The 23,898-nt window shown below is 50.6% G+C and overlaps 2 protein-coding genes across 17 annotated transcripts; one reads left to right on the forward strand and one right to left on the reverse strand.

The window, feature by feature from the left end:
* Positions 1 to 86: 86 nt before the first annotated feature.
* pdss1 (prenyl (decaprenyl) diphosphate synthase, subunit 1) lies at positions 87 to 3,076 on the forward strand. Its single transcript, XM_057013602.1, has 11 exons — positions 87 to 269; positions 825 to 892; positions 961 to 1,084; positions 1,154 to 1,284; positions 1,371 to 1,512; positions 1,573 to 1,684; positions 1,776 to 1,885; positions 1,974 to 2,054; positions 2,123 to 2,236; positions 2,298 to 2,378; positions 2,451 to 3,076. The coding sequence occupies exons 1-11, from the start codon at positions 117 to 119 to the stop codon at positions 2,589 to 2,591; spliced, it is 1,257 nt and encodes a 418-aa protein (XP_056869582.1). The 5' UTR covers positions 87 to 116; the 3' UTR covers positions 2,592 to 3,076.
* A 36-nt stretch (positions 3,077 to 3,112) lies between these two features.
* abi1a (abl-interactor 1a) lies at positions 3,113 to 23,841 on the reverse strand. 16 transcript variants are annotated; one of them, XM_057013583.1, is made up of 12 exons: positions 23,599 to 23,841; positions 18,156 to 18,323; positions 12,643 to 12,819; positions 10,270 to 10,284; positions 9,777 to 9,877; positions 9,333 to 9,485; positions 7,766 to 7,866; positions 7,114 to 7,227; positions 5,746 to 5,997; positions 5,154 to 5,243; positions 4,185 to 4,370; positions 3,113 to 4,109 (listed from the first exon to the last, which is right to left on the reverse strand). In XM_057013583.1, exons 1-12 carry the CDS (start codon positions 23,713 to 23,715, stop codon positions 3,934 to 3,936), a joined length of 1,650 nt encoding a protein of 549 aa, XP_056869563.1. In that variant the 5' UTR covers positions 23,716 to 23,841; the 3' UTR covers positions 3,113 to 3,933. The 16 variants fall into 16 exon arrangements, with proteins under 16 accessions (XP_056869563.1, XP_056869562.1, XP_056869565.1 ...); XM_057013582.1 differs by having other exon boundaries at positions 9,777 to 9,880; XM_057013585.1 differs by lacking the exon at positions 10,270 to 10,284.
* Between the last annotated feature and the right edge of the window lie 57 nt (positions 23,842 to 23,898).

Below are 23,898 nucleotides of genomic sequence, written 5' to 3' on the forward strand. Positions count from 1 at the left end.
ATTAAATTTATAACGCTCTCAGCTTTCTCGCTCCACGTCATCATCAGGCGACGGCTTTCTTCATTTCCGGTTCCGTTCTAATATATAACCTGACTTGATGCACGTTCCGGGGGAATATGGCGGTTCCGTGGTGGGGGCAGTGCCGGCGTTCGGGTACGAGCTTTACCTGTACGAGTTTATTTGAAACGGCGTGGTGCTTTAGCAGACCTTCGTCCGCCTCGGCGTCCTGCTTGGGGCGGACGTCTCGGAGATCTTGGTCGCACAGTGAGGTGAGTTTTCCGGGTGTAGACGGGACAGGAAGTCCTGTCAAACTCTGGAAGGTCAAACAGCACCGGCGAGCCTGCTGCTGCACGCTGGTTTATTACCTCCTCTGCTTTACGCGTGTACTGCTCACACTTGCCTTCCAGGTTTCTGTTTTTTAATTCATAATAATTGCTCGGGAGTTATTTCAGGCGCGGTTGCCTGTGGAGAGCTCAGCAGGCTTTAAGGTCAAGACCGGGTCAGATTACTGGGGAAATAAAACAAGATCTGCCCACAGTTTATTCGCTGTCCATTTTAAATCTAACTACTCCAGTTGACCTTTAAAACCCATTCATTTTTTATTGAGTCGTTCTGTGCTGAGTGTCACCACAATTTAATAACCGTTTAATCAGTAACACATTGTGCTGTTTCCTTACCTTTTGTTTTAAAATGAAATTGAGGTGCTGACTTGTACTCAAACATTAAATAAGAAAGGTGTAAAGCAGTATTCAAGCTGACCAGTGTAAATGGTAGAATAAAATTGTCTCTTTCTACACTTTCTAAAGAGATAAACGTGTTTTCAGGGTCGGCAAGCCAAGCTGTCGACGCCGATAAAGCCAAAAGGTTCAATCCCGACTACGTTATTCTTCAGGTGAGACAGAAATGCTCTAAATGTCTGCATAATTAGCTTGCTGAGCAGTGTTTGTGTTTTCTAAGCAGGCAGTTTTTGGGCTCCTCACCTCGGTGCTACAGCTGCAGGAACCTGCACAGCGATGCAAAGCTGAAGGACCCCTTCACATTGGCCCAGAAGGACTTAAAAAGCCTTTATGATGACATCAGAAAGGTGCGTCTTCAGGCCCCTGTCACCCCCTTACATGGTAGTTTGGTAGTTTATTCCCTGTGTCTCTGACAGGAGCTGTTCGTCTCCAAGGAGGAGTTAAAGTTCCTGTGTGACTACTACTTTGATGGGAAGGGCAAAGCCATCCGACCCATGATAGTGGTCCTGATGGCCCGGGCGCTCAACATCCACAGCAACAGATCTGGGTAAATCTGGCCCCAAAATGACCTTTTATGAAAAAACCGGCACACCTTTTGATGATCCCCAAGCAAATGACCTTTGACCTCCGCAGCGACTTGCTGCCCGGGCAGCGCGCCATCGCCATGATCTCAGAGATGATCCACACCGCCAGCCTGGTGCACGATGACGTCATAGACGGGTCGGACAGGCGCAGGGGAAAGACGACCATCAACGAAATTTGGGGTGAAAAGAAGGTGCGTGAACACTTCCTGTTCCCCTGAGAAGGACCCGCGGGATAATCTTCCGTCTTTCAGGCCATCCTGGCTGGAGACTTCATCCTGTCCGCCGCCTCCATGGCCTTGGCTCGGATCGGCAACATCACGGTGGTGAAGGTGCTGTCGCAGGTGATCGAGGACCTGGTGCGAGGTACCGTGCTCTCAGCCGCCACCACGGTCGGGGGGGGGGGGGGGGGGACCGCCGGGACTTGTGCTTCCAGCCGTCTGTGTTGTGCTTTCAGGGGAATTCATGCAGCTGGGATCCAAGGAGAACGAGAACGAGCGCTTCAAACACTACCTGGAGAAAACCTTCAAGAAGACGGCGAGCCTCATCGCCAACAGTTGCAAAGCAGTATGTACGTTCCTTCTCCAGACCATTGAGCCCGCTGGAGGAGGACGGTCTGCGCTGGTGTTTGTGCTGACCTCTTCTTCCATCCAAGGTCTCCATTCTGGTGAACTCTGACCCGGAAGTCCAGGAAATAGCCTTCCAGTATGGAAAGAACGTGGGCATCGCCTTTCAGGTAGTGCACTCGTCACATCGCACCTGTGCTGCAGGTGCTGCAGTGATCCAGCGTTCATCTTCCTGCAGTTGGTGGACGACGTCCTGGACTTCACCTCAGGAGCCAGTCAGCTGGGGAAGCCCTCGGCCGCCGACCTCAGGCTGGGCTTGGCCACCGGGCCGGTCCTTTTTGCCTGCCAACAGGTGAGACTCCAATCTCCATCCGTCAGACGAGCTCTGTTCCTGAAGCTCTCTGCCTTTGCAGTTTCCCGAGCTCCACGCCATGATCATGAGGCGGTTCAGCTCCAAAGGAGACGTCGACCGGGCCTGGGAGTACGTCCTCCAGGTACGACCAATGGGAACGCGGCGGGCCGTTTGCAGCCGGACCCTCCGGGTTACATTCCACTTCCTGTTGCAGAGCGACGGCGTGGAACAGACCAACTACCTGGCCCAACGCTACTGCCAAGAAGCCATCCGGCACATCAGCCTGCTGAGGCCGTCGGCGGAGAGGGACGCCCTCATCAGGCTCACCGAGATGGTGCTCGCCAGAGACAAGTGAGGCTCCGGCTGGGCGCCGCGGCAACCGCGCAGGTCGGACAGGGAGAGGCCTCCGAGGACGGGAAGATCGCGCGATCAAACACTCGGGGTCTCCCCCCTCCGAAGGTTCACGGCTCTCGACACTGAGATGTAAATAACATGAGGTGGAAGAAACTCGGGCAGGTTTCAGGGCAACTCATCATTTTGGGGGGGGGGGGATTATTCACATGGCTGACTCAACAAAATCGTACTGTAACCGCGACCGCCTCCGCAGACTCCAGAGCCATCATGCGCTAGCTCCGAGCCGCGGCGGCGTCGCAACGACCTGCGACTCCAGCAGAACAGAGACCGTCGTCTGTGTGTGTGTGTGTGTGTGTGTTTGCTGCTTCGTGATCCGTCCACGCGTCAGACTCGTCTTTGATTTGACAGTTGCAGGATCTGTGCTTTGTACCAACCAAAGCCTTAACATCATGTTTAATAAACCTGCTATTTGTTTTTCTAATTTAATGCACGTCTCCTTTCTCTGAAGCAACCACACCTGCCTGTTGTACATAGAATTGTTTATTATAAAAGACTGTACATATTTTTTTTTTCAATCAACACATATGTACAAATGAAGGGCGGACAGGAAGACGTGAAATCGAGCCGGAACAATTTTTACTATAAAATACTGAAGCATAATATCAAAGGAATTAGCCGCAAATGGTCCAAAAAGTTTAAAAACTAGCTTGTTTGATGTGTTTGAGGGCCAACGAAACAAAACAAGTCCTGAGCGAGACCTAAAGTTGCAGCCTGGCGGCCACTGGAGGTACTGCAGTTAGTTAATTATGGGTTAGCATTCCCTTAACGCAACAGTGACGTGACTTGATTTTTAGAGTGGGAAGAACATTTTAAAAAAGCCAAACTTGCAGATTGGAATTGAAACTTCAGGCATTTACAAACATGGAAGGCGATAAAGTTCCACAGCCATTACTAATTTTGCATGCTTCAGTCGGCGTGATATAAAAATGTAAAAACGAACAGGCCGACCAGAGTTTTTCCTTATTGAATCAAGGAGGGAGGAAAAGAAACCTGGCTGGAAAGGACAAACACATCAAATGATTGATTTTTAAACATGATATTAACATTTTTATCTAGTAATGTTTTTGTGTGTGTGTCGCTAATGTCGTATCCTTCTCAGCAACACACACACGCGTTCCGCAACTGTTCCCATCCACCCCAACGACACCAGAATAAACTAAAGACTTTTTTTTTTTTAAACTTTGAGAAGGTCGTCATGGCAACGGTACGCCGCGGCCAACGCTCCCGGGGAGGCGTTACGACATGACCGAATAAATAGACCGTACTGTCACTGCGAGCTCCCCTCAGTCGGCGTAGTGCATGATGCTCTCCACGTAGTTGCCGGGGAACAGCCCGGTGACGCCGTTGCAGACGCCCTCGAACCAGCCGTCGTCGTTCTTCTTGACCACGTAGATGATGGCCCCCTCCATGAAGCTCAGCTCGTCGTCCTTGTCCTTGGCGTAGTCGTAGATGGCCACCACTAAACACGGAGACGTTTGAGGGCGGCGGCCAACTAATGGTCGGTTTTTTCCCTCCGGAGGGACGTCAAACAAACCTTTCTCGATGTAGTTGGTCGGCGCCCACTGCGGGTCTCCGTCCGCGTAAGGGTCGTTGTACTGCACCACGGCGCCGTCCTCTTCCTCGTAATCGACGGGAGGCGGCGGCGGCGGGGGAGGAGACTCGTCGAACATGGGGATTTCTTCTGGCGGTGGAGGAGGGGGAGGAGCTGGGCTGTCTGCAACTATAGAACAGGCAGGGAGTGAGAAACCTGGAAACATCAAAGGAGAGATCAAAGGCGGGCGGAGGAGTCATGCAGGGTGATTATTGATCGGGGGGCGTAACAATGCATCAAATGATCAATTATTTCATCACCATTGTGAATGAGTCAACAGACATTAAACAATTATAGACTAAAACTGGTAAATTTATATGCAGAAAAATGCAAATGTGCCAAGTAATGATCACATGACCATGGCTGATAACCAATGGTCGTCTGTAAAGACTGAAATCATTGATCGTGTGTATTATTAACCCCCTCAAATGGATAAAAGACATGCAGGAGAGTGTGTGGAACTTGTTTCACTACCAAAGCTCAGAAGTTATGCAGAAACAAGCTAAAACTTTAAAGTGGTGATTTATGCTAATCCAATTATTTGACTTTGACAGCATCATAAACTGGGGGGCGTTCATCGAACTGGTCCTTTCCCATAAATACAAGCACAATGGCCACAGAACATAAAGTTGCATTCATGCGAGGCCTCAAACACTTACCTTAAGTTTCGAACCAGCAGGGGGCAGCAGACAGACCTTGATTCACCTTTAAACATCATTTTTCACCTTAACTCTGCAGTGCTGCGACGACAGTCACCTCCCAAACCCCCCCCCCCCCCCGAGATGATGCAAAAACCCAATCTCTGCACTAAACGGGTTTAATCTCTCCAGGACGGAACAGGAAGCTACTGTCTCAACATTAGAGAAGGGAATGAAGGAGAACAATGCATGCTGGTTCTGCTTCTTCACTTACTGCTCTCCTGCATTCTGGCCACAAAGCCAGTCAGAGGTATCTGTGGAGTCAGCTGGGGCATTGGGGGAGGAGGAGGAGGAGCGGCGGACACTGAGAGCCGGCGGGCGGAGAGAGAGAGCAGCAGAGAAACAAAGCCCGTCAGTGGCCGGTAACATAGAGACGGAGTCACAGAACCCCAACAGAGCAGTTACAAGTGTTGCGCAGCTGGATGTTCGCTAATTAATCTGCTGGTCAGCAGAAGCCCGTTTAGATTCCACAGATTTGAATCTTTGAAAGAGGAATAAAATGGTCGGACTGCAGCAAAAACCAGCAGATTAATTCATTCAGCTGTCTGCAGCTGCACAGACGTCCGCTGACATCCGGGAGTGTGATCAGAGTTCACGTGGTATTCCGAGGATCACTAGAGGCCAGAGGATAAACCCCGGATTATGCGTGGTTTCCGTCAATCACGGCTCTGACGGGGCTGATAACGGCCACGGGGAGGCGCTGTTTCGCCCAAAGGTGCGTTAATCTCAACCTTCAGAGCAGAACGTCTCCAAAGGTGAGTCTGATCTAGTCTGAGGATGGTTGAATGGAGGCAGGAGGACCTTACTTGAGTTCTGACCATACACGGGGGCGCCGCCGTTAACATGAGGCTGCTGCTGCTGCTGCTGCTGCTGCTGCTGCTGCTGATGCTGCTGATGGATGGACGACTGCGAGGTGACCGACGGCGCCCGGCGGTAGGTGCCTGTGGCCGAGACCATAGACACCGAGGAGTTGGAGGGGTTGTGCCGCGAAATCTGCCGCGAGATGGTTCCAAACTGGGACATTGGGGCGGGGCCTGGACCGGGCCCGGGGGCCACCACTAGAAGCACCCGGAGAAGAGAGGGAGGAAGGAAGGAGAGAGAAGGGAGGAAAGCGCCCGGAACATGAATGAGCGAGGTCGTAACAGATGCAGCAAGCTCTTAAAAAGTGATTAGCGCCACGTGTGCACAGACAGTAAATTAAAATAGGAAGCGGGCGAGCTGAGGAAGTCAAACAGGCTGTAGATTCACGACGGAGAGTTGAACCACTCCCAGAAAGGTCATCTCAATAAATCCTGCATGTGAGGACGAATTAGAACTGATTTATTTAGCAGAGGGAGGAGAGCCAGGGAACACAGTCGCCCTTCCTGTTTCAGCAGAACAAATGGGGGAAAACGGCTCTTTTTCTGTTATTTTGGAACAAAAAGGCTAAAAAAAAAAAAAAAAAAAAAAACCCAAACAAGCCTGTGAAAAACAGGAAAATTAAAGCACACGCGACTATTTGTTCACAGATGCTATGTGTGGATGAGTAAACGCCGAGGAAGATAAGAGGAAAACTATTTCCTGTCACAGGCCAGGGTGGGCGGAGCCTTGGAACATGTGACCGTATCTTCCTGTGGTCTGTCGGGATAAACTGGGCTGGCCTTTCTATCTTTGTGGGGACTGCATGTAAATCCTTGAGTTATTTAAAAATTTTGGGTAAAAAAAAGTCTTAAATCAACATTTTGATTCTTACAAAATGGCTGAAATTTTCCATTTCTCAGCAACTGTAGAAGCTTCAAGTTGTGCAATATTAAGAGAATAATTCACAGGAAGTAACACATGCGAATCAGGCTGTAAATGATAATGTCTTTATCCACAGATCAGATCATTCTGAAAGAGAAGAGACGCGAGTCCCACCACCAACCTTCCAGTATAGGACCTGTCAAAGCTCCAGGACAGATTAGGCCTGTTCGCACTTCCAGCAAAAGGATCGACGTCACATTAGGTTTTTCCACATTTGTGCTTCTCTTTGGATTAAACTTAAAGCAAATATGCACAACTTTTTGGCTGTGATGCCGTCATGGCGACAGGAACAACCCTCTTGCCTTCCGTGCCAACAGACTCTGACCCACGTTCCCATTGGTGAATTTCCACCACGAAGCGTCGGAGCGGCCGCAGCGGCTGTACGGGCTCACCTAGAGACGATGGTAGTGGAGGAGGAGGTGGAACAAACCCATCCATAGGAGGAGGAGGAGGAGGAGGAGGAGGAGGAGGTGGGGGAGCCCCCGGAGGAGCGGGCATGAATGGGACTGAAAGGAGCGTCTACATTAGTGACTGCTGAACAACCTCCCCATTACATCACCACTCCACTCAAGACCCCTTTTAGAGGGTGTGTGAGGAGCGATGCTGCGTGGTGGGAGCATAAACTGGGCGTTTCCATAGTGACAAGCACAGTACGGTACAGTAGTCGCAGCACTGAGCTGCTGACACCGAGGTGCGACAAAACCTGAATGTTTCTTTAGCTCCAGAACTTAAATAGAGCCGTCTGAGTGGTGTGTGTGTGTGTGTGTGTGTGTGTGTGTGTGTGTGTTGTGTCCTACTACTGTGTGCAGAGATACATGCTTTGCTGCTCCAGCCTGGCCTATTTACACAGGAGGACAGAGAATCAGCTGTGCTTAGGACACAATGGGCTCCATAATCCCCGTCTGGTAAACATAAGCTCGTGTAGCGACGTCTTTCCATCAGATATTTACACCTCCGGCGAGGCTGAACGCCGGCGTGGACGCGTCGTACGTTAGAATGTCCTGTTTTAAAGGCAGACGTGTGGAAATATGGCCTGGTGCTCACCTGCGCCAGCGTTGGGGATGGATGGTGTCGGCACGGCGATGGGAATGCCAATCCCGCTGCTGCCGCTGTTCTCCCTGCTGCTGCTCCCCCCGCTGCTGCCACTGAGAGAGAGAGAGAGACGGGCGTCACTTTAAACTGTTCAGACCCGAACGGCAGGAGACACCATGTGATTATGTCACGCTGATATTCATGTTCCGGGGTTCCCGGGTTTAAAAGTCGTACTTTTGTCAGGTTAAAGGCAGTAATGAAACTACCGAGAGCTGTCTCAACCCTCGTCTGACCCCCCTCCCTCGCTCTCCCTCCCTGGTTGGCCTTGATCCTCTGCCAGTCCCGTCGCTCACCCTCCTCCTTTCTCCCTTTCATGCCTGCTTTCCAACTGATCCTCTCCCTCGGCCTCCTCCCCTTCGCCGGGAAAGTGATTCCCCAGTTCTTCACCTCTCAGATTGGTGTCAGCGGAGCCCCTGGGCCACGCCAGGCACAGCAGGGGTCGACCCGCTGGGGGCTGTCGCTGGCCTCAGAGGCCAAACAACATCATGTCATCCCTGTTTTGTTTGAAGTCGACCCCGAGCCTCCCTCCCCCGTCCGTGTGCGCCTCGATTTATCCATTCTAATCCCGATAAAACTTGCCTGTTCCTTCGCTAACCCCATTTATCTCTTCTCCATCCCTCTCTGTTTCAACCTGCTCGGTGCGGAATGAAAAAGCTCATTTATTCAGCCTCAGTCAGCACTTTGGAAAACAGCTAAGCTTATAAAAGGACAAAAAGTTAAAAAAAAAACAGAAGCTCAAAAAGTAGCCCCGAGCTACGTTCATGGAAATAGGAAAAGTTAACTTAATTCTGACCCACTTTGTTTCATGAAAATTAAAATCTGTCTGATTTTGTAACCCAAACTGAGAATCTGTCCCTCACCTCTCTAACTGAGCTGGCTTTAGATACGAACGATCCCATATTGATGCTAAAGCAACAGCAGCTAAAGCTGAAGACGGTGTGAGCGTGTTAGCGGGTCCAAGTTAAAGCACGGATCTGTTCGGATGTGGCGACACGGTCGACAAAAGACAGAGAGCCTGAAGGAACAGGCAGGAATTAAATATTTACAGGCTTTGCAGTTATTAGAAGAAGCTTTTTTAGCTTATGAAGCTGCTTGGGCTTGTTTATTCTCTACCGTATATAGAGCCAGGCACATCCTGGGACAGACCTTCAACACCCAACACAGACTGGAGATGAGCAGTTCTGTTACAAACAGACGTGAAGCTGACGTGATTAAAACTGGGTGCTGCGTTCCAGGCGGGCGGGAGAGGGTAGAATTAATTAAGTATTAAATATTTAACATGTTTCAGCCTTTTTCAGATTTCCTTTTTTTATTTCCAATCCACAAAGTGTGCTTGAATATTAAAGTTAGGTTTAGTTTCACTAGTTATTACACATATATTGACCCTCAAGCTGTAGAATAAATGCCGAGTCAAACAAGATGGAACAAAGAAGGGGGGGTGGGGTGGGTAAAACAGGTTGCCTGGAAACGTTACGGTAGCGTTTGAGCAGCCTGGAGGTGTGAGCACCAGCAGGTGTACCTGTGTGTTCGCTGCCTCTGGTTGAGCGACGCCGTGCGCCCGGGGCTGTGCTGCTGCCCGTGCTGGCTGCCCAGCCGGGCGGGGCTCGTCATGTAGTCGTTGGGCACCGTGGGCGGCTTCACCGGCTCCAGGGTCTTGAAGTGCGTGTTGCGTCTGCAGCGGCAGAGGTTGGAGAGACAAGACCGGGCTGCGTTCAGCGGAGCGGCGTAAATCACAGTTTCAGTTTACTCAGCTGGATTCACACGTGGAATTAATGCGGGCTCGTTAGACGCCAGATCTGCCCCGCATGAGCAGATAAACGCTCCCAGACGTCAGTTCCATTTTCACCATCGTTGCTTTTTGCTGGCCTCGCTGGAGACGGCGTCCTGGGGCGTGTTAGCGGTGTTGTTTTATGTCGCGCTGCACGGTAAAGCTACGCGAATGCGACGCGCCCCTTCGTCTCACCCCAGCGTGCCGCGTCCTGACATGGGAGGACTCGGTGGCTTCTGCGTCGGCGGGTTGGTCCTGGACAGCGTTCCGGCTCGGATCGCCTGATTGTTCCCGTGCTGCTGTGGTTGGGAAAAAGAACCATCAGATCCCTGCAGAAGAACGACAAAACGCTACACAAACAGACGCTATAGGCCGCCCAGAATCCACCTTTCTGCCCTGACCACCAGACTGGGCCAACAAAATTGCTTAATTGTATGAAATATTGGTCTGGGAAGCCTATAGCGGTTTCTAATGACGTACAGGACATTTATGGACGACATGACAGGAAGTGAAATGACACAACAGATGTGACACAGTTGTCTAAGTGTTCGAGGCTATGCGGACAAGTCTGCTAACAGGGAAGATATGGAAAATGACACACTACACGTATGGGGGGGTGAGTGAAAGTTGGACACATCTGTCAATAATTGATTACGTTGAGAGGGGTCATGTGATGCGGCAGGCTTACCTTGGCTTTTAGCCACTTATGTGGGCAAAGGGGAGAAAAACAACACAGGAGAGTCAGTAAAAGGCAAAGTACAGGCTCGCGCGGCAAAGACGAAATCATGTCATTTACAGCGGGTCGATATTCAAGCGACACCCGGAACCGCGCCCAGAAACACGCGGCTATTGCGTAATCTAAAGACCTTTGCACGGCGGCAGCCCGGAGACTTGTTCAGTGTGTTGGCTGCACATAGGAGAGGAAACAGTTCCAGGTGATCACATTACTGCCAGTGTTTTAAAAAAATAATAGCGTGTTCGCTGGTATCCGGGGAGCTCCGGAGCGGCGAGGTCTGACATCTGCAGAGTCAAGTGGCTCATCTATAATGCAGCTTCCCCAGTGGCCTTAGCAGGACAAAAACACAACAGGGGTCAGTTCTGACCTTCAGCGCTGCTGGAAATGGTGGGAATTCACTCCACAATCTAGGCTACATTCCTCTATCCACCATAAACCGCACCGTCGCAGCTTGGGCAAGGTCCAAATTAAATTACGGGCAGACAGGTTCAGCTTAAGGGTGTCATCAGGTCCAAAAAAATGGCTTAGCACGTCGAGCGGTGGGGTGAAAATGTGGGGCAGCGCGATCCATCAGTCTTAGACGCGCCTGTCAGCTCAAAGATTAGTCCAGCGTCGCCGGGGAACACGTCTGGCGGCGGAAGAAGACGTGCCGTCCACGGCAGTGCTTCAGTGGACACTCTTTTAGCGTCACTAAAGCTAACGCTAATAGCGCTGCGCCACCGTCACCGACGAAGATCGAACTCCGAACGAGATTCTGACTCCCCGCTGACTGGATTAGACACAAAAAGATAAATCTCGTTAAAGCTAAAACACATCAGAGCGGGAACATCCCGATCAGACCGTTATGAGAATTAAATTACTTATATGAGATTACTCCCTGGATGAACTTCGTAATCTCTCTCTTTTTAAAATTTAACCTCGCCTCGGATGTGTTGAATCCAGAATCGATTTAAAAACGTCTCCACTTGGTGTCTGAAGGGAACATTGTGTGAAAGCAACAACGAGGCCGGGTCGACAGGAGGAATCTAATACCCGTAATCTATCGATTCCCCTCTCTAAATCATCCATAAATAATAATAATCCATGAATATGAGGCTTCGATGTCGAGCATTGATCCACTGACTGGGCTGTGATCTGCTGTAGTAGATCAGAAGAATGTGTGTATATGTGTGTGTGTGTCTTCCCATCAGTGAATTCCCAAATGCAGTATTGATTCAAACAGGGAGAAAAGAGCAGAAAGCAGTGTTCTTAAAATAAATGTCTGAAGCTCTGCAAACATTAAAGTTTCTGTAAAGGTTTCTTTACTGATGATGTCATGAAATCCCAGCAATTTAAAGCAGCTAGCTGCAGTTAGCCGCTAATTCACAGACGAGGAAGAGTTGAAAATGCGAGTTTCCTCACAAATTTGCCATAAAATTCATTTAAACGGCCGTCTATGCTGCTCAGGGCAGATCAATTATGTCACAGAGAAAAGTGTGTGTGTGTGTGTGTGTGTGTGTGTGTGTGTGTGGGGGGGGGGGGGGGGGGGGGGGGTTGAGACGCCAAAGGCGAAGCTAGCAGCATCCTGTATCCATGTCTCCGGCGTAATTCTCACTGTAAACGGAGAGTGACGATCCAGGCTGATAACGCCGGGTGTCTAATCCAATCTGTCTGAGAGCTGAAATTGATTGGCTGATTGGTGCGGCAGCGAGCGCTCGATGGGGCCTGTGGCCAGCAGGAAATGATGTCATTACCGCCACTATCAGGGCGACCCAGTGACCTCTAAAGCGAGCCCTAATGGAGCGCGCCGCGCTTGGATCCGCCATGTTTTTACTTGGGGGAGTTCATCAAGAGGAAATCCGCCCCTCCTTGATGGGAAAATGAACTCTGAATCTAATTTGACGCCCCCCCCCCCCCACCCCCGCGTCCCTCTGCAAAAGATCAGAATAACCAGCAAACGAGATTAAGCAGCCGAACGGGCCCGAGTGCCTGTAAAAAGATACATTTAAAAAACTCCTCATTCCCACTCCAAGACTGGGGCGGCTTTCCGGAAGCTGCGTGATGTAACCACTTTTTTTTTTTTGTTCAGCTCCACCCCCAACCCGTTGCCACCGACCCACACAGACATATTCCTGTAGGGTCCGGGGGGGGGGGGGGGGGGGGGGTTCTGAAGATGAAAGGGAATCAGCACAAAAGTCTTGGAGGGAGAAAAGAAGAGGGAGACGGGAAAACCTCTGGCAAGAAAGAGAGGAGGGGGAAGGGAGGCGAACTAGACCTCGCCGAGCGTGGGGAGAGGACGGCGCCGCCCGTTTCTGTGGAACGCAGAGAAACACCCAAAATGATCACCTTGACTCCGTGGCCGACGTCGTCCAGCACGTTGTAGTCGATGGGCTTCCTGATGTACCTGACGGGACGCTCCATGTTGGGCGGAGCGATGATCTTATGGGTCCTCAGCGTGCTCTTGTTGGTGGTCAGGATCCCGATCTCCCTCCTGGCCACCTTCTCTTTATGGATGTCCACGGTCTGGAAGAGAAGGAGGCGTCGTGAGGCGTCGTGAGCCATCGATCCGGTGGAAACGCGCGGCGGAGGCTCGGGACCGCCGGGACCGCCGGGAGGGGATGAACGCGTCATAAAGCAGCTTAACAGGGTTTGATTAAATCATGCGGCTGCGCTTTTCATCAGACATCATAATCATTTTACAGCCGATCCGCACTAATAAAATCGATCGTGGTGGGACTATAAACATTAGGTGAACTGGAAGCGTGAGGGTTTCAGACTGGAAATGAAAAAAGAAACAGGAAGCTTTAAAAAAAAGCTTTCTAAAATAAGCACAGAAGCGACCGCTACTAGGCTAGCATCAACTACTCCTATTAACCTTTTATACATCAGCATAGTGGACACTGCTACTAGCATATTAGCTGGCCGGCTATCACCAGGATGTCGCCACTCCAACAGCTGCTGCAGCGATCAAACGCTGCTGAGGGTGGTCCAGTCAAAACAAGGGTCCTCACAAATCAGTGACCAGCGCTAACAAAGAACCCCCTTTATTCCACTGTGATGTGCAACCGGACCAAGTTCGGTCTCTTTGTGTGGCACGGCAAGACTTGATGGATGGAAAACACAGAAGGGGACCAACCCCATCGGACAGTTCTGGATGATAACGAGCGCTACGGAATTAGCTTGTGACGCGTAACAGGGGGAACGTTCGCAACACCAAAAACAGAATCAATATTTCAAAGTTTCTTGGACATAAATTCTCCCCCACGAAGAGAACCAATCCCTTCTGTTCCGTGTTGCGTCTGTTCGCATTAAGCCGTCGATCTGAGCCGCCAGAACAGGACAGACTGTTAATGTTTAAAAGAACCTGCCGTATTCCGCGGCACCAAATACGAGCTCCCCTGTGCAGCTCCGAGATAAGGTCTTAATTTCATAAGTGGCGATGATGTCATAGATTACGGTGGCCTAGAAACAAGTGGGCCACGGTCCAATCGGCCCCTTTCAGCGTCCATTTGCCCTCTCAGCCTGACTGAGGGAGGACTCCGCCGCCATCCCAGACAGGCGGTAAAACGGTCCAACAAAAGCAGTGATGGGGTGTTCGAACGACGTCGGTCAGCGGCGGCGTGATGGGAGGCGAAGTGAGGAGCAGGACCTCATCTCCTCCTCAAGAGAAGAACTAATAGCTCGCGCAGGTTACGGAGGTGCTGACCAACGGGCAGAACACTGGAGCCCAAAACCTTCAGGCAGCTACACCCCCGCTGAGAGCGTTCCTCTAATCCGATGGCCGGCGCTCTAAGATCATTAAACAGTCCTGACACACACACACACACACACACACACACACACAGATCTGAGCAGAGAGGAAGATTCTGGTGTTTAGAGTCTGACCCGCTCCGTTCCTTCCCAACATTTGGAGACAGAGGCGGTGCTGCTCAGCCAGGCTCTTGCTAGCTCATCTCATCTGTATTGTTCCGTCACCACTGAGGCGTCTGTAACTTCTAAAGCCCCTTTTTTTTATGTGACTGCAGCAACAGAGGGTTTGGTTCCGGCCTTTCTGGCTAATCCACCGGTTACAGGCTTTAGGGATTTTGCATCTTGCTGCCGTCCTCCTCATTGGTCCCATTATCTTAAACTGGACCATCAATCCAACTCCACAGCACCAAACCCATCTCTGAGATTAGTTTGAGAATCTAAATCTTGACTTCTGCCAGCAGGCTGCATTAAGACGGTGGGGGGCGGGTAAGAATCACATCTCACTCACTTTGGAATGTCTGAGTTCGTCTCATACTGGGACACCAGTGAGTCAGCGGACTGGTTGCCATGAAGTCCAAACACTCTTGACATGATGTTTCTGTTTTTACAGCATTGGTTCACAGATTATGACTTAACCGATCTAAAAATAAACCTTTTCGGTCCATCGGCTGCTATGGCAGAAGTATTTATGGAGCACTTTCTGGGTTTTATTTTGGCCGGAGGGAGGCCATAATGGGAGGAGGCGGGGCTTATCGCTGATTGCAACATTCACAAACATCAGCATAAACGCGTCGCTGTGGGGTTTTTGAAGCTAAACAGGATTTTCCGAGACTGAAGAGGGTAAAATGAGAACTGAAACGTGCCTGATGAAGCTGGCGTCACTCCCGCGGAGCAACTGGGGAAGGTTAAAAACGCTCGATAAGCACAAACAAAATAATCCGCAGTGCCTTTACTCCGGCGAGCAAAAACCCGGAGTAAGTCCTGCCAGCGGACGAACACGCCCAACATACCAGCGTGCACGTGTGGCTAACCGGACCAGACGAGCGCGACACTGCTGAACTATGTCATCATATGTGTCATCATGTGTGGCGCTCTTGGATCTGAGCTGAGATCATCTCATCTTTGCTGCACTCCAGACACTGGAAAACCTTCTGTGGGATTAAAAACAATCCCATAATATCCACACTCCTCAGGTTCAGGACGACTGAAGGAGATGATTCCAGTGAGAAAACCAGCGGCTTCATCAGACTCGCTGAATAAAATCCACATCTGCAGCCACATCTGTCGTATATAATAAAGACCAGCGAGGGTCAGAACTTCTGATATCTGCCTCATTTCAATTCCAGAGTGAAACGCATGAAATTAAGCAAAGACAGAGGGAAAATGGAACGATACTGAACAAATAAGACAGAAGTAGAGAAGCAGGAAACACAAGGATCTCCCACAGACACACAGAGAGGACGACAAGCCGCCATTTCCTGTTTGGATGGACGCCATTCTTCCTCGAGGGGAGGTCAAAAAGCCACTGCTGCAGCAGGCATGACCCTACTCTGAGTGTGTGTGTGTGTGTGTGTGTGTGTGTGTGTGTGTGTGCTCATCACAGCACTGCAAACACGCTCGTGCAACCACACAGCCGAGGAATGATGTCAGGAATGAAAATGAACCGGATGAATCAACGGGCGTCGCGCCGAGAAGACACCTAATGGCGCTCTGGACAGGAGCGGCGCCGAGTCATGTGACCAGGTGTGGGAATAACAGCAGCTCCTGTCGAAACCACGCGCTTGAACCAACTGTTGCACGTTGCTGCTGTGACGGCCGGGGAAAGGGACCACGTGCACGGCCAACGCCAGCGTGTTCATCCTCAGTCATGGTTCCGTCTCATTTCAGATCTGCTGATTTGTGGAAGACGAAGAAGCTTTTTGGAGGAGGCGCGGACGCCCGTTTCTGCCGGGGTGAGAAAAAGTAGATCCGGCAGCACATGAAACGAGGCCTGGACTCGCCAGCCAATCAGATTCTTATCTCTATTATGTCCTGATTTAGAAAAGACTTTCACACACTTTTTTGGCAGATGAAAAGTGAGAGCCACACTCACTTCCTCCCTCTCTGCTGGGGTGTGTGAGACATGTTGTTCAGCCAGACAGACAAAGAGCCTCCTGTCTGCAGCCTCTTAGCACCCACTTCACACCCCACACAAGGTGGAAGCCCAGCGAGCGACTCTCTTCCACAATTCAGAAGCCCGGCGACGCAGCAGCCGCTATCGGGGTCAGATCTGGCGACACAAACGTGCTCGCCTGAACCTTAGTATCCACCCGTCCTTGCATTTTCTTTGGCGCTAGCTTTCAACTGCGCTGGTTTCAATATGGTTTAACGCTGCGCGCGTCCTTTGTGCAAACGCTCAGAAGCTACGGCGGCCAAACAAAAGCGGAACGCGTCCGTCTGGAGATTTGCTCTGGTGTTGCATAACGCTTCCTCGCGGCTGCGTTGCAGCGCTTTACGTGCACCACATGACGCCCTGCACATTTCAGAACATCACCGCTGTTTAATAAAAAAGTGCAGCATTTTGTTGGATCTGTGTGCAACAGTTGCGTAACCCCAGTCCCGACGGCGAGCGTGTGTAAATATGAGATTGCTCCGTCATACAAAAGTCTGCTATTTAAGGATGCGCCAGATCCCCGGCAGCCTCAAGGCGACACACCCTGACCACAGCCCGAACCCCCAGATTGTGTGGAAAACCAGCGGGAGAGGAGCGCTGACGCCAGGCAGCGTCTGACCGAACTGGCTGATGTTTAAATGGAGGAGCGACGCGTCCCAGAGCTGCTTATGGATGGGGAGGAAAGCTGGGGACAGAAACAGAAACTGCTGGGATGATTTCATGGATGTTTCCGGCACTAAATGGGTCACATTTGTTGCAGTACGACCTTCTTTTATCAGCGTCCAGCTGCAGGAAGCCCTGGTTATCTCACGCCCAGAGATGGCGTGTGTGGCGGCGTCTTTAAAGGGCAACTTCTGCACAGTTAATAAAAGAAGGAAAAATCCACACAAACTGCTGCAAATCTGGGTTCGGTTTCCCTGTAGCTGGTAAAGAGAAGTCTGAAAGTGATGGGGAACTTCACCAACCATCAGCTGACCTTAAGTTTATCTTCACCGTGGCAACGCAAAGGACTCAGGAGGGGGGATAAATAGAGACGGCGGAATTTCCCATGAAGAAGACAAGAGAGAGCAAAGAGCAGCCGCGAACGGGGGGATAGAACGTGTTTACACTGAGGCAAAGTCCTCTCCTCTCAATAACACTGTAAAAACGGGCAAAAAGTGAACAGTCCAGGTTCTCCAGCCTGTTGTTAGGGTTCCACCTGCTCAAGGTTTGACTGGATTCACCTGGAAGATGGTGAGGTTTTAATATCACAGATGCTTCATATGAAACACAATCAGAGGACCAACCTGTCCATGACCTGTTTCCCAGAGGCAGGAGCACTCAAAAGGGACTCGAAAACAAGTATTAAATATGACAATTTGAGAAGAGTATTAAATTCTCCTCATCTTCTATAGGTTTTCAGACTCTGGGTTGTCATGGTGACCGCAGCCGACTGCGATGTCTTCGTGACCGCGGCCTTGGCTAAATGCCGTCTGTCAGGATGTTGAATCTAAGACCTGGAGGAGTTTGATTCTTCTTTTTTGCCGTAATCAGTGTACCGTCTCCTCCCGCCGTCCCTCCATCCCAACGCCACCAGCCTCGCGTCGCCAGACTGAACAATCTGACCTTCGGTTTACCCGAGAGGAATTTTCCATCAACCTCCGTCAGAAGAGAACGCAGCAAAAAAGAAAAAACCTGACAAAACACAAAGATGAACCCAGCATCCCTCGTCACCAGAGGTGTGTTAGGTGGCCTTGGAAACATTCCAGGAGGGTGAAAACCTTCATTTACAAGGTTGCAACATTTAAAACAAAAAAAAAAAGATTCATTTCCATGATGTGGTCGAGCAGTTAAACCAAAAGGGAACTACTGGGCCCTGATCCATTTACAAATGAGAAAATCTGTGTGAACGTGAAAAGAGAAGTGGTAAATGTGGGGTAGCAGCTGTACAGTGTGCGTGTGTGTGTGTGTGTCTAACCTGGGAGATGTGGTTGATGGAGGACTCCATGCGCCGCAGCTGCGAGGCCTGGATGTCCAGCAGCTGCAGCACGTTGTTGGCTAAGGCGTTGATCTGGTAGGCCACACTGGCCAGGGACTGGGTGGTGTAGGCCTTGGTCTCCTCCAGTGCCGCCCTCTTGTCCTGAGCCTGGGGGGGGAAAGACGGAGGCCCGGTTACTGTCAGTGTCCCACTGCACTCCCGTCAACAGACCAGGGCTTGGAACCGGGTCCTCAGTGGATATTTGTACTGGATTTTGTGAATGTCAGCTCAAAACACTGCTGGCTCATAACAATACTTTTTATAAACTTAAAACATGACTTAGAGAATCCGTCCGCCTTGTAGTTATAAACAAATAAAATAAAAGATAAAGTTTGTTTCGGGTCACCGCTGCAGTAAAGAGCTTTTGTTTACAGAGCGTTACACGTTATAACGTTATAAAAGCTCTTCTGCCCCTCACAAGTTGTTCCTAGGAAGCTCCTTCCCTACATTACCCATGATGCATTCCTCCCCCGCCTTTCCAAGGAAAAACAACCCGACAGTTAGGACGAGATTAAAAGTGGCAAAACCAGACAAACGGCAGTAATGACGAGCTCACACACCCAACAGGCTGCAGACCGACCCGGCCCGTTTGATGTCTGCCAGTCCTCCCAAGCAGTCCCGAATCCGCCAGCCTGGGGGGGGGGAACCCTGGGCGCTGATAACAGGTTTGCCACTGTGTGTTTGGGGATGGGGGGGTGACGACGACTAGTGATTATGGGCCGACACATTGCCGACGCCTGTTGGGCGACGGATCCCCCGCAGCAGCACTTCAGTCATCCAGCAGCAGTCCCAGGGCTAGAGGCTGCTGACCTGGGGGGCCGCCTCCCTCCGTTAGCTCCACCCGGGCCAGGAGGCGAGAGCGTTAGCGCCGTTTCTTTCGGAGGATCAGAGCAGCAGCTGCGGTCGGAGAGAAGAGCCCGGGGAAGGAGGAGAGATTCCTCCAGAGGGCTCCGACCAGAAGGTCGTCAGTGTGCGGCGTGGGGGGGGATGAAGCAACAGCTGTAAGGCCGTTAAAAGGAGCGAGAGATAAGCAGCCAAATGTTCAAGGTTCTTGCTGGGACAAGAGCTCGATAGTGAGGCCAAACTGTGCGCGGGAACTGATACAGTCGCAGAAGGTCAAAACTGCGACAAACGCAACAAAAAGTGAGCACGTGGACGCAAAATAGCACCTTATGGGATGGTTTTGTGACAGATGTGAGCTGCACGAAGCCCCAGAAGGTAAATAACAGCACCGAAGAGGAGGAGGGGGGACAAACAGGGAGCTTTGGAGCTCCTGGGGCCACTTCAGCTCATATTTCTGGGATGAGTAATGACTGAAGGAAGCCGTAAAGGATCCAGGCAGCCACATACAGGCTGTCAGCACGTTCAGAAGAGTGTGTGTAGCTGGGAGGGTCCGCGAGCCCCCAGAATCAAACGCTCGATGACAGCGGGAGTCTGGCGATGTTGGAGGCTCAGAGGAAGAGCGGAGGCAACCCTCACGCTGTGGTCAGGAGGAAAGCTCCAGCTCATGCCCCCCCCTCCACCCAGAAGCCTGGAAAGAGACAAAAAGAGGATCCTCCCGACTCCCCGAGAGGATTCACAGGAAGATCGACCCTTCGTCATCGTGAACTTCCCTCCCGTTTGTCGTAACCCGACAACAACGCAGCGTCTCCGGGGATCCAGAGGGCCGAGGAGCACATTTACGCTCTGGGAGGGGGGGAAAAGCTCCGGCGGCAAAGAAAATAAACACAACCTGCTGGAATGTTTGGAATTCCAACATGTCACACGTCCACGAACCTTGGAGGGCTGCTGGTGAACTCTGGAGTGTCAGGGAGCAGCGGCCCGAACGGAAACCCACCTGGACAGTCCGGCGTAATCCGCCTCATGTTTGAAGGCTAACGGGACTGCTGAGCCTCTTCTCTAACAGGATCTAGCCAAGAACTTACAGTAGTGTGCTTTTATGTGCACTAATGATGGAGTTCTTTGATCATTAAAGCAGAGTAACTATTTAAAAAGCCAAGTGGAAGGTCTGAAGATTCCTCACAACCCTATAAATCATCAAATTTCTACATAGTCGGTTGTTTTATTGTCATTCTGCTAACAAAAACAGAGCGCCTGTAAATGAAACGATTTAAAAAACAAAGAATGAACGAGGCAAAGCTGCCGAATCACCTTTAATCTCTCCAAAAGCAAAGTCTGAACCCTTCATGTGTGAATCCAGGTCTCCTCGGGGCAGATGGAGGCTGACTGGGGGCCAGAAGGTCTGTCTGACCTTGAAGGACTTTCCAACACAATTAAAAATTCCTTCAGCCCGTCAGTGAAGAACAACAAAGGGAACTAAATGACCTTTTCGCAGTGACTCGGCAACAGGGAGAAAGTCTGGTTCTATACTTCAGTACCATTCCAGAGTGACCTACCAGTACCAGTGGAGGAAGACAGGAAATACAAGCACACGTAAGAACTTCGTTAGACCAAAGAACAATACTGCTTCCTGCTGCTGTCCAGAAGAGAACCTCTGGTCCTCCTGGGACAGCTAACGCTAACACGGCTAACCCGCTGCCAGCATTAACAACCTTTGTGACAACAGGGCTGTTTCCTTTTCATACCAACCAGCTTTTTAGATCGATTCGCACTAACGGTTTCGTTTTGGGGGTTGGCTTTAACACCTCAAACTGGACCCCCTCCGAGCTCCTTCCTGCGACTTCCTCTTTCAATGCTGTCAGAATACCTGCGTTAGCTTCCTGTGAGTAAGAACCTCCAGCTAAACTTACTCTGCACCACTTCAGATGAAATAATTAGAGTGTTAGGTTTTTTTGACCAGCGGATTAATGATCAACATGGCAGGGTCAGACCTGCCTATCACAGTGTTAACTTTTTGTTCAATTAACTTTGTTAATTACAGTGTTGCCTCATTATTAATGCCCCTGGCGTCCTTCAGCAGGTCCGGCTAACATTTCCAGGTGGCTGCTTTGCATTTGTCCTTGCTTTAAAAACACACACCCCATTTTACATATGCATGAGGTCACACGCCTTATGTGACCTTCACCTGACTTTTCTGACCACTTCCTGTCAGGGAGAGAAGGCATTCCCAGCCTCCGAAGCCTTCGGTTTCAGTGGAACAGAGAGGAAACGTGCGCACACGTGGTTAAACACACCCTGGGTGAGCGACACCATCCAGCCAGGAGGAAGCGGTGATCTGTCCGGTTTCACCATCTGCTCCAGCCCCGTCGGCTCCCCAACCATCCGCCGAATCCTTTAAGATGGGAATGCTGACGCGAGGGCGGAGCGGAGAGTCAAGCCGAGGCACGTCGGCACGAGCTCGGCGGCGTGCACTTTTGTGGGAATGTGCACCGGCAGCCTGACGCTTCCAGAGTGATGCAAATCCAGAAGCAAACCTTCCAGAGGGTTCGAGACCCTTCAGTTGTGCAGGGCGGTGCGTGAACGTCACCCTTCCCTGTGTGAAAACGACAACTGGAGCGTCTCACACTTTAGATCTCATTAAGCCCGAGTCTCCGCAGAGGCTCCGAGTCCCTAATGATGCTATTCCTGGAGCCAAACACGCCACATTTCCGTCATTATGGACACGAGAAGGCATCAAAGGCTAATCTGCTGGGGACTCTTTTTTTTTTGTACATTTTACATCCCGTTTTGGGCAAATTGATGAAAATAGCTGCTTGACTCGTCTGTCACCGACAACATTGAGGGGATTCGCTGGAGAGGACTCGCTCCTTTTCCACACGCACTTGAGATTTATGCTTTTGGGGATCAGGAAAAGCACGTGGGAATGCGGCAGCTAGTAATTTGGGAGTTTTAGCGCAGCGTGGTCCCTCCACCTACGCCCTCAGCGCCAACATTTGTGGTCGTTTCTGATGTGGAGATACGCCTCGATGTGTGAACGACGAACGACGGTTCGCACTGGACCGCGTTAGCGAAACGAACCGTGGCGAGTTTTGCAATACTTTGAAAAGGGCAAAAAAGGGCAAAATGACAGAAAAGTTAAATGAAACTAGGAAAAAAAAACCGGATCCGAGAAGTCGGACCAAATTTGAGGGTTAAAATAGTAAAGGGAGAAGTTAAATGAGGAACTGGACATCAGCAGGACAAGTTAAATCATCAAGGACAAAAAAAAAAATCCAAGGGAAGGACTAAGAAAACTTTGTGAGTAATCCTTTCGAAGACTCATTCCGAGCCAGGAAAACCCTGAAAATCCCAATTTAGCAGACGTTACATCTTAGCATTATCTCATCGAGGGAAATCAGTCTGTCTGATGCTGGACGGCCGGCGTAAACAGCGTCCACAACAGGGGAAAACCCCATAAATTCCACCTGATCTGAACCACCATGCCATCGATGGCCCGGCCGCTCCAGAACCTCAGAATTCCAGAACACCCGAGGACGTGAAAGGCAAAATTACAGGAAGTCCTGTGGGAGTCCAGCTGGAGAAGACACACCCTCCGCGGCAGATATGGTGGGCTGTCTTCTGGCTGGGGAAAAATGCCTCTTTTCTCAGGGTTTTTCTATCTGTCAGTCTGTTTCTCGGAGGCTCCGGCTGTTTCCCACCCTGCAGGAGCTGGGTCACCATCTTAGAGATAACGCAAGGTTTGCAGACTTACTGCCAAACCAGCCACTTTACCACCTGGAAACCTCAATGGAAAACAGAAGTTAAGCCTCGTAAAGGTGAAAACAAGCTCAGTCAACAAGAAGACGTCCACTCAGGACTTTATGGAGCAACTACACATGACTTTACGCTCTTCCATCTGCTTCTTTGGCTGAATGATTTCACATCTTCCACGCACATACAGCAAATGAATGTGAGGTTAAATGATTGGGGGGGAATGTGTGAGCATCCACCGGCATTACAACATCTGCTTTATCAGCAGATCTATAATGCAGACACTTTACATCCCCAGTAATGACCCAGAACGTCCCAGCGGGGACCTAAACTGCTTTTCTGCTAATAAATGGTGCGTTTAATGACTTGGAACATAATTGACTTATATCTTCAGCGCGGTGCGTTTCAACTAAAGCTCCCAAAAGTTTCCTTTCGGGTGTGTTAAATAGAATTTCTGATCGAGCTAAAGCATTCTCAGCGGCGAAAAAGTTGTTGAGGGGGAGGCTGCAACGACACCCGGAGCGAGCAGCAGCAGTTTCGAACCGACCCAGCGTAATATTAAAAAGTAGACACACCCTCCGTGGAAGCGGAATAAAGGTGAAAAGCTGCCTAAATGTCCCGCGGTGGTAGAAGCCCTGTTCACAGTGTTGCTGCACACCGAGTTTAGGGCGGAGATGTTTATTCCACAGCCGCGCTCGGTTCCTTTATCCACATTTCCTGTCCCAACATCCATTCAATCCGGCACAAAAAAGGAGCCTGAACGCAGCGCGGCGGGGCGGCTAACCCTTCTTACCTGGACATAATTGTTCTCGCAGTAGTCCGCTACCCTGGTCAGGTTTTGGTAACTCTCCACAAGCGCTCTCTTGCCGGCCGGAATCTCTTCCTCTAACAACATTTGTAGCTCTGCCATCTTTACATCTCCCCGCAGAGCGACCCTTCTCTCTGCCTTCTCTTTGGCTCAAACATCCACCAGCCCAGATCGAGAGAAAAAAAAAAACCGTGGGATTCCTGCCTGCCGTCGCGCGACGTCACGTTCGCCCAAAGATCGTGTATGTGTTCGCAGAGCGCTCACTCGCAACCAAAAATGGTTTTA

This window comes from Takifugu flavidus, chromosome 17 (assembly GCF_003711565.1).
Source record: "Takifugu flavidus isolate HTHZ2018 chromosome 17, ASM371156v2, whole genome shotgun sequence".
NCBI lineage: Eukaryota > Metazoa > Chordata > Actinopteri > Tetraodontiformes > Tetraodontidae > Takifugu > Takifugu flavidus.

Coding starts and splice junctions, on each gene's coding strand:
- pdss1 (XM_057013602.1), top strand. CDS start 117: ATGGCGGTTCCGTGGTGGGGGCAGTGCCGGCGTTCGGGTACGAGCTTT. Junction 270..824: donor GATCTTGGTCGCACAGTGAG/GTGAGTTTTCCG, acceptor ACGTGTTTTCAG/GGTCGGCAAGCCAAGCTGTC. Junction 2,055..2,122: donor ACGTGGGCATCGCCTTTCAG/GTAGTGCACTCG, acceptor ATCTTCCTGCAG/TTGGTGGACGACGTCCTGGA.
- abi1a (XM_057013582.1), bottom strand. CDS start 23,715: ATGGCAGAGCTACAAATGTTGTTAGAGGAAGAGATTCCGGCCGGCAAG. Junction 18,324..23,598: donor GCGAGAACAATTATGTCCAG/GTAAGAAGGGTT, acceptor TTCCCCCCCCAG/GCTCAGGACAAGAGGGCGGC. Junction 9,486..9,776: donor TCAGGACGCGGCACGCTGGG/GTGAGACGAAGG, acceptor CTGCCGCTGCAG/ACGCAACACGCACTTCAAGA.